This window comes from Monoraphidium neglectum (genome assembly GCF_000611645.1).
Source record: "Monoraphidium neglectum strain SAG 48.87 unplaced genomic scaffold scaffold02445, whole genome shotgun sequence".
Taxonomy (NCBI): domain Eukaryota; kingdom Viridiplantae; phylum Chlorophyta; class Chlorophyceae; order Sphaeropleales; family Selenastraceae; genus Monoraphidium; species Monoraphidium neglectum.
In genome coordinates, this window is record NW_014011183.1 from 1 (window position 1) to 9,205 (window position 9,205).

A 9,205-nucleotide genomic window follows, 5' to 3' on the forward strand; every position below is an offset into this window, starting at 1 on the left:
CCCCCAACGCACACAAACACCCAACCCCCAGCCGCTCCCCGCCCACCCACCGGGCGAGTTGATGAACAGCTTGATGTCCTTAGTCGCGTCCTGCTGGTCCAGCAGCAGCAGCTGGCTCACAATGGCGTCCGCCCCAAAGTCGTCGACCTCGCCGCCCAAAAACACGATTCGCTGGCGCAGCAGCAGGCCAAAGGGGTCGCCCGCCATCTCGGCCGTCCGCGGCGCCATGATCGGCTGCCCGTTGGCCTGGATCGGCGCCACGCTGACGCCGTTGGTCCAGCCCTGCTGCGGCTCCCGCGGCGCGCCGCCGGCGCCGCGGCTCGGCGGCGTCCAGAGCGCAGCTCGGGGGGCGGCGGCAGCGGCGCGGCGGGGCGCGCGGGCGGCGCGCTGCTGCCGGCGCGGCTGTGGCCGCGCGCCGCTGCTGAAGGTGCTGCTGCTGGACGGGAGGGTGCTCATTGTGGCGTGCCTGGCGGGCGGGTCAAGGGGTTGCAGTGGTGGCCAGGTGCAGGGACGATGTGCGGCGGTGCCAACGCCGATGCAGCTGCTTGTGCGATCAGCACTGGCTTCAGCAGAGCGCGCGCTGACGAGCGCGAAGCAATCAGCAGATGTCCTTTGATACAATCACGAGCAAGTGGCCCTGAAACAGCGGCCGTGTGAGTGCCTGCACCGCAGGGCTGCTGCTGTTGTTCCCTCTGAGAGACGGTAGTTGCACGCTAAGCTCAAGTATTACGTTTTCATCAAGCTCACCTTGGCGTGTGATGCGCTGCGCCCTCGGGCGTCGCCAGATCACCCTGCTAAAATTGTGGTCGCAGCTGCGCAAAATCAGTCTGATGAAAGGGCTCTTAAAATATCCGTCAATACCAATGTCACGTGTCCAGCACGTCAGTACGCAGGAAGTGATGCGAAGCGCTGCTGCGTTCAAGGCAGTGGCGCGGCTGCAGGCATGGCGTCCATGAGCACCAGGCGAGGCACCTAGCACCACCACATGGCCACCACGTGGCATTTGTCGATTCTGCTAGCGTGAGCTGGAAGCCTATCAAGCTCACACTTGTTGCGAGCACGATCCTGCAGTTGACTGGAGTGGACTGGCTTGGTGAGACATGCTGCAAAACCCCACAAGTCCACCAGAAGGCCCCTGCCTTTCCTGCACCCCTACCCCCTGCAGATGGAATACATCGTCCCCTCTCGTCACACTCTTGTCTCAGCTTATGCACAACTGAGCACGGCAATAGAAAGGCACCCCATCTAGTGCCAGGAGCTGTGCTGAGGAGCCATACAGAGTCGAGAATCACACCAATTTACAACACAGACACAACCGTGCGGCTCGTGCGCACACATACGCACGAACGGCTGCCAGCTAGCTGATCCAGCCGCGTCTGCTGTATAACCAAAAAAATCAGTTACGCGGCAGCAGGAGTAGTGCCGCCAGAGAGAAAAGCCTCGGCGCACCACCGGTGCCGCGCCAACGCGGCGGCGACCCGCAGACAATCCTGTCCGGAACAGCCCCGCAACCGCCGCAGCAGCTGCCTAGCAGCTGCATGGATGATGGGGCGCCTACTCAGGGTGGACGGGGATCTTGTGGATGCGCGCGGCCGAGGCAAACAGGTGCTCAGGAGCGCGGTCCGCCACCGCGCCGCGGGCGCCCAGCAGCTGCGGCGGCAATGGAAAAGGGGGGGGGCAGCAAGGGGTGTGAGGAGTTTGTCAGCGACAAAGAGGGTCAAAATGGACGTGACGCCCGCAGGTGCCTGGCTACCCAAGCGAGGACGTGCTCAGAGTTTCCAGGGGCGCACGGAGCGCGCCACCTGCCCAGAAACCCCAGCCCCAAAGCGCTGGCCGGCCGGCGGCGGCGCGCGGCACGCACCGTGGCGTGCACGCCCGAGTTGACGAGGCGGCCCTCCTTGCGCCACTGCACAAAGTCGTCGCGCGAGTAGGGGGTGAAGCCCCAGTTGCGGCTGGTCACGATCTTCTGGCGGCCGGGGAACTTGAACTTGGCGCGGCGCAGCGCCTCGGCGGCCTGGTAATGAGGTGCAGCACGAGCGGGGCGCGATGATTGTGGGGGAAGCAAGGGTATGTTATGTGTGGGGAGGGGAGGGGAGGGGGGCGTGCAGAGGTTGAGAAGCCGACCTATGAGGCGGGCAGGCGAGAGGCCCGCCTAGCAGGGCGGGGCATGCGGCTTGTGCGGCGCAGCGGCCACCAGCGGCGCCGCCTGGGTGGCCGCAGCCGGGTGGCGGCAGTGCTCCGCCGCTGCTTGTCGAGGCGCCCATCTTTTTCTGCCGCCCCTTGATATCAGATGTGCAGGTTTCCCATATCCAATACAATTGCCGGCTTCCAACCCACACACCTCCCAGTTCCAAGCTTACGCCGCCGCCGGCTGAAAACCCGCTACATCGACAGCCGCAGCCCCACACGACTATAGCATCCAACCCCAATACAGCCGCCCACCGGCGCCCTGCAGACCCAACACCCTGCACTCACCACGCCCTGGTGCTGGTCCCTGCAGCGGATCGACATGAGGATCTGCCCGATCAGCACGCGCGCCGCCACGCCCTGCGGCTTCCCGAACGCGCCACGCATGCCCGTCTGCAGCCGATCCGCGCCGGCGCACGAGAGCATCTTGTTGATGCGCAGCACGTGGAAGGGGTGCACGCGGACGCGCAGGTGGAAGGACTCCTTGCCGGCGTTCTTGGTCATGTACTTGTTAGCCGCCACGCGGGCCGCCTCCAGCGCCTCGGACGAGACATTCTCCTTCTCCCAACTGAGCTCGGCGGGAGTGAGGTGACCGGGGGTGTGTGGGGGCGTTTCCTCGCACAAGGGTTGAGATGGCAAAAAATACGGGGGTTTGGCTTACCCCCAAGTACTTGCATGTGTGTGTGTGTGGGGGGGGGTGAGGGTCAACGACAAACTCGTGTGCACCGTATGCTGCTGGTGTTGCTGGCATATGCCTGTCGCCCAGATGTCGGCGTCGGCGCCGTCCGCAAGGCTGTAGCTGCTGCAGTGGGGGGTGGCCGCGGTGCTGCCACCGCAGCAAGCGCTGCTGCTGCGGCCTCCGCCGCCGCTGCCCGCGCCGCAGCCACCATCGCCGCCACCGACCACCGCCGTGGTTGCCGGTGCTCCTGCGCCGTCACTACCCCCGGTGCTGCCTGCTCTGACCAAGTTGCCTCGAGAAGCAGCCTGTGCCGTTAAAGTGGCCCTGCCACTCTGACTGCGGCAGGTGAGGCTACTGCTCCACCGAGCATGCAAACAGCGCCCACCAATGGCTCTCCTGTATGTTGCACGACTGCTGCAGATGCTGATGCAGCCACCCCACTGCCCCAGCAGTGGCTGCTGTCTGTGCTCAACAACGACGAGTAGCCCATGCCCCGTTCACAAGGCGCCGTCAGGTGCTGACACTGCTCAGGACACCATGCAGCAGCAGCGCCACCTCACCATCACCAACACAGCAGGAGCGCCAGCACACATGCGCACGACAAGCATCATGCGCCGTCCACCCAGCCCGCATGCCCACGCCCCGCCGCCGCCGCCACGCGCGCACCTTGCCAGGTGGACGCAGCACGGGAAGGTGTCCACGTCAGCCCTCTTCATGCCCACATCATAGATACGGATCTTGGGGTCGGGCACACCACGGCAGTACCTGCTCTTGGGGTATGGCTTGCCCTTGGACTGCCTGTAGCAGCGCGCCGGCCCTGCATGCATGCAACGTAGTGGGACAGCCGTGAGTGGTCCGCAGAGGCTGCAAGCGCAGCTGTGCTTCTGCCTTCGATAGTGGAGGCCAAGCTGCATGCTGCTCGCCAAAGGATGCCACGCTGGAACGCTGCGAGTCGCGCTGAGACAAACTCATGATGCATATCTTATCGCGTTCATGCGTTGCAAAAGGCATGGCTGCCCGCGGCCGCCCTCACTGCACATCCCGCTGCTTTCAGTATGTGCTCACTGCGGCCCATCTTAATGTGTTCTAATGTCACTATCCCACGAGAAAATGTTTGGAGAAAAGGAACGATAAAGCGGAGGTGTGGGGCCTACATTTCTGAGCTGCTTCAAATGTGTTTGCACCTCGCGCTTCCTGTTCGTCAAGCAGGGTTGACGAAGGGCTGCACGTTGCGCCATGCAAGCTTCTAGATGAACAGCACATACGCACTGCTTGCTCAGTTAGGCATGATCGCGACAGCCCGTTTGCGTGCACAGCCGTGTGCATGAGCGACAGCGTGACAACGCATGGGGCCACATCGCATGGGCATGGCTGCTCTGATCTCACCCCAGGGTCTCCTGTCTTATGACGGCATCATGTGTGATTATCAGCAAGCGGCGGCTCTCGCTGGTGGTTCGGTCCGTCCCCCATAGCCCCCAGCAGCCAATGAGCGGTTACTACCATGGTTTGGCACAACAGTCGCATCGGCCATGACTCGCATCTGCGACCGGCACTTGACGTACTGACCACAACTGCTGCAAGCCAGTTAGGTGCATGCGTGGACGTGCGACCATGGATTTGTGCAGTGCGTACGCTTGCTTGGTCTTCAAGAGCGACGCCTTATCAGCCGCAGGTTTCGGCTGCGGGACCTCACTGTGCAAGTTCGCGCAGAGGAGCCCCCTGAGACCGAGATTGATGGTTGTGGCGCAGCAAGTTCTGGGTCCTGCTCGTTTTTTGAAATCGGGTTTGCCCAGCACAACTGCAGTTGCACCCGGATGCGAACGTGGCTGGAGGCAGTGTTGGGTCAACACAACTTGTTCCACATGTCACATGAATCGCCCTTCCAAGATTAAAAAACTGGGAACTTCTTGTGAACAAGGGTGTTGTGTAGAACATTGTCGCTGGGGGGCCTGGGGGATTCTGTTCACCATGTTGTGCATGTCGCACGATTTTGGGACGGTCAGCTGTTCACGTCGATTGCTGCCAGGAGACAGCGGGATCGTCGGGCGAATGCTGTTGCCTGACGTGTCGCACGAATGTGCCTTTTGCGATGTGCTCGCACGATGTTGCAACTTTGCAGCGCTCTCGAGCTTTGGAACGGGTTTCCCCTCATCTGTGCCATCCCGCCCCACCCCATTCACACCGCTGTGCCCTCCCAAGTCTGGGTGTTGATGATGGTGATGATGGAAGTGAGGGAGGACGTAACCGACAAAATTGTTGTCACAGGTGATTTCTGCAACATTGCTTGGGAGTTTTGTTCCGCAACAGAAACATAGGGATTTGTGGTTTCACTGTCTTCAATAGACATGATGACATCACACTGCTGAGCCTTTACCGCCACGAGAGCCCCGGAAGTCGCTGAGCATGCAATGTGGTGCACGACCATGAACAACTGCTGCATGTGGGATGGCTGTGTTGCGGCAGGAGCTCTGCGTGACCCTGCGTGCATATCGTTGTGGCTCGCCTGCTTCGTGCGCGCACCACCAGTTGGCAACGAGTTGGGCCACATGTTTGCGGCACAGTGCTGGCAAGCGGGTCGCGCGCAGCGACGTGACAGCACTGTTCACAGGGCGGGTGTAAAGAGACACACCGCACACACAGTGCGGTAGGCGCGGCGTCTGAGCCAAGCCGCGCAAGCCGCTAACAAAGGCGTCCGCCACCCTGGCCTTGGCTTTGCGGGGTGCAGCTGCCACAGGTGAGCAGGGCATGCCCCACCTCCACTTGCTCACCCAACCATTTTCTAACCGGGCACTCGACCACCCAAAGTCCAGGCTCCTTGCTGGACGCTGCTCGAACCGCCGGCAAGCAGCCCGCAAGCCCTAGCGGGGCGGCAATACCGCCCATGCCACGAGCACTCAGGTTCCCCAGTAGGCGCCCTCGCACCAAAGTTGGTGCTGTTCACCCTCGTCGATCGATGAGACTGGGCAACGAAGACGCCGAGAACTTCACAGTGAGTGCGGTGCGAGGGTTGCAGGGATCGCCGCACGCAGGCCTCAAGGCACAAATCGGCCCTTCCCAATTGGGTGCTGCGCCTCAATTGGCCGAGTTTCCAATGCTGGGCGGGCCCGGGCACGAGGGGCCGCGGCCGCTATGGCGTCGGGAGCGCTGTGCGGAGGCTGACTCACGCCGTCGCTCCTGTCTTGAGTGACGCACGGCGGAGGGTGAGGTGGGTGGGCCAGCCGCCCAGGCCAAAGCCCCGCGGCCCAGGCACACACACACAGAGCGACAGCCGGGCTCCAGCGATGGGCATGTGGGGCCTTTGGTATGCGCCACGGGGTGGCCACCCCGGCCCTGGATGGCAATGGAGGGCCGGGTGATGATGTCACCACCTGACTTGCGAGTACCTACAGCCCATGGTTCCCAGTTGGATCGAGGAGCTGTGTATGTTTGTCGTCCTGCCACTGGATACCATCTTGGGCGCGGTGCCTATGCAGCACTGTGCCGAGATGCTCGCTGGAATCTGGGATACACCCAGGACCCACCGCCAGTGCAGAGCTGCCCTGCAATCCCAGGGCTCGAGACATGACCGATGCGGGCGCCGCAGCATAGATCATAACAGCGTCATGGCAGTGCAGTGTGCACCCATTGATCAACATACCTGCTACGGCTGCCGCAGCCACATTCTGGCCACCACCACGGTCACCTGGCACCGGTGACAACGAGAAGGTGGGGGAGCCACGGCCACACGGAACCTCCACCTGTGCGCAATTGTCCCCGATGTGTTAGCTGTCACCGTGTCGAGACTCTCCGCTGTGCAAACACGCCGAGCCAGCCACCAGAGCCGACCTGGTGAGCTCAAATCAGGGCGACGGGAGCGGGGTGAAGTCGCGTCGATTTCAAAAAGCAAAGTTATATATATGCGGCCACCTTGCCTCCCAACCCTCCGTTGCCAATTGAAGCCGGTTGTCATCAGCTTTCATCGCACCCATGTTCCCCCAATCCACACCGGCGTGCAGGACTCAGACGCCCAGCCCCGTGTCGTGGGCAAGGGTCGCAGTGCTATGAGCGCCGGGGCTCTCGTACTGATGCCGTCCACAGCGCCGCTGGCGTTGCCCGCCGGCCTGTCGTCAGCACCCACAACAACCGCCCCAGCACCATCACAGTCTGCAATGGCAGCGGCGCCGCCACGGCCTGGCGTGTATCCCAATCTTGTCAGAGGCCACGTGGTCATCCTCATTGACAGCTCGTGCGCCGCGACGCGCGAACAGATTTGGGCGTGGCTCAGGGCAGCGTACGCTCGCGCGGCCGCGGTGTCGGCCAGAGGCACGCTCGCACCCCCGCCCGTGCTCGTGTTGGCCGTGCGACCCGCCTCCGCGCCGCCCGCGGCGCGCGCTCGGGTTGCGGCAAACGTTGATGCGGTGGTCTTGTGGGTGCGGCGCATGCGGCGGCCGGGCGCCGCGACGGCAGCTGCTGCGGGGGCCGCGTCAGGTGGCGGTGCCTGCGACGCGCCGCGCCGGGTTCGCATGGCGCCGCCCCTCAAGTTCGCAGTGATATCGCAAGGCAACGGCAGCAGCGGCAGCAGCCGCAGCAGCAGCAGCAGCGGTCCCAAGCTATTCAGGGGGCTGAGCCTACAGGTGGAGGACGCTTCACCCTGGGGCGCGGCCGGGGTGCTTTCGCGCGGCATGCTGGCCCAGCTCTCACTGTGAATAAGCTCAGCCAAACGCGACCAATAGTACGCAGCGGCTGCACGGGTGCATCTGCATCATATGCAGGATTTTGATGGAGTGACGTCACATCAGCTTGTCTTTGGAGAGCAACCGCAGCTTTGGCTGCTTTGACTGCCTACTCGGGAGCGGGCCTCCGCAGTCATGAGGCCCGCCCCAGCGTTTCTTTGCCACACTCTTTCCTTTCTTCCTCGATGCACCCATGCACACGTGCGCGTGCTCTGGGTGGTGACGCGCCGCGTCTGACTGCTGCCCACGTCTCTTGCCATCTGGTGACTGGCCCCCTCACACTGCCGTCTGGCCTGCCATGAATCCAATCAACAAATATGCTGCCGTCGCGGCGGACGACCCGTGTACTCGACCCACCTGCAAGAAACGACCTGTGTTTTCCCCGCCTTTCTGCCCACCCCTTCTTTTCCCATAACAAGGAACCTTCGGCTCCTTTGAGGGTGTGAGCAATCAGCTGCAACTCTCCCCGACGTTTGCCACCTGCAAACAGCTCGTGCCCCTCTGGCTTCCCCTCTGTTTCCGACACCCGCCGTACTTGTTGGCCGCGGCATGAGCGCGTCGCGCCTGCTGTGCCGCTTCCACGGACGTGTAACCGGCTCGCGCCCGATCGGAGCTGGGCAAGGGTGCGAAACGTGCAGGAGTCGGCCCCGGCCCGCACGCACCGCCAGCCGGCCTGCGGCCTCAGCAGCTGTGCAGCGGGGGCGCCGCTCCTTCTTGACTGCAGCAGGGCGCGCCGGTCTCGACTGCAACAGGACAGTATCAGTCTATGCTCCTTACAATCCAGCACAGTCAAAACAGCGCCGGTGCGCGTGAGCGGGCCAGCGCCCTGACGCCGGCGTCCGCGGCCGGCGCCCGCAACACCCGCCTTGCAAATCTGCAAATTGATGCCTTCTCGGGCCGAAACCGCAATCCCTCGCTGCCTAACCAGAGCTGAGCAAGCCCCTCCCTTCCCTTCTGTCCCCCAAAGCCCAGGCCCAGGCCCTCGCCACCCACAAAGCAACCCCTCGACGGCCGCTAGCGCCCCACCCGCGCGGCCCGCACGGCCCGCGCCGCCGCGCCGCGGCCGCTCCGGCCCCGTGGTGGCAGTGGTCGGGCCGACTGAAAGGGGCAGCCGCTGCCGCCTCGCCAGGCTCCGCCTGGCGACGCCGCCGCGCCCGCGCCCCTGCCTGCAGCCCCGCTCCTACCGCGGCCGCCGGCGCGGCGGCGGCTTGGGAGGGTTGGGGGAAGGGGGGGGGGGGTGAGGCGGCGCCCTGGCGGGCCGGCGAGGTCGGGATCACCGCCACATCTGCTGCTGGCCCCCAAGCCCCATCGCCATCCGCTGCTGCTGCTGCGCCTGCGCCTGCATCAACGCATACTGCTGCTGCTGCTGCTGCTGCATCGCCGCCTGCTGCTGCTGCATTGCCTGCTGCTGCTGCATCGCGGCCTGCTGCGCCATGGCCTGCTGCTGCTGCTGCATCGCGGCCTGCTGCTGCTGCTGCTGCTGCTGTGCCGCCTGCTGCTCCTCCTGCTCCTCCCCGCCGCCCTCCTCATCCTCATCCCCCAGCAGCGCCGCCAGGATCGCCCCCATGTGCCTCGCGTCCGCCGCCGACACGCCGCCGCGCCCGCGGCCGCCGCGGCCGCCGCGCCC

The 9,205-nt window shown here is 64.1% G+C and overlaps 4 protein-coding genes across 4 annotated transcripts; 1 reads left to right on the forward strand and 3 right to left on the reverse strand.

Annotated features, from left to right (window-relative positions):
• Positions 1 to 50: 50 nt before the first annotated feature.
• MNEG_10751 (hypothetical protein) lies at positions 51 to 456 on the reverse strand (the record flags this gene model as incomplete). Its single annotated transcript, XM_014040774.1, has 1 exon — positions 51 to 456. A coding segment is annotated over one exon (406 nt), but the record flags the coding sequence as incomplete, so codon positions are not given.
• A 1,098-nt stretch (positions 457 to 1,554) lies between these two features.
• MNEG_10752 (60S ribosomal protein L10) lies at positions 1,555 to 3,941 on the reverse strand (the record flags this gene model as incomplete). Its single annotated transcript, XM_014040775.1, has 6 exons — positions 1,555 to 1,650; positions 1,862 to 2,014; positions 2,476 to 2,760; positions 2,914 to 3,145; positions 3,533 to 3,683; positions 3,932 to 3,941. The coding sequence occupies 6 exons, from the start codon at positions 3,939 to 3,941 to the stop codon at positions 1,555 to 1,557; spliced, it is 927 nt and encodes a 308-aa protein (XP_013896229.1).
• Positions 3,942 to 7,014: 3,073 nt separating this feature from the next.
• Positions 7,015 to 7,551, forward strand: MNEG_10753 (hypothetical protein; the record flags this gene model as incomplete). Its single annotated transcript, XM_014040776.1, has 1 exon — positions 7,015 to 7,551. The coding sequence occupies one exon, from the start codon at positions 7,015 to 7,017 to the stop codon at positions 7,549 to 7,551; it is 537 nt and encodes a 178-aa protein (XP_013896230.1).
• Positions 7,552 to 8,851: 1,300 nt separating this feature from the next.
• Positions 8,852 to 9,145, reverse strand: MNEG_10754 (hypothetical protein; the record flags this gene model as incomplete). Its single annotated transcript, XM_014040777.1, has 1 exon — positions 8,852 to 9,145. The coding sequence occupies one exon, from the start codon at positions 9,143 to 9,145 to the stop codon at positions 8,852 to 8,854; it is 294 nt and encodes a 97-aa protein (XP_013896231.1).
• Between the last annotated feature and the right edge of the window lie 60 nt (positions 9,146 to 9,205).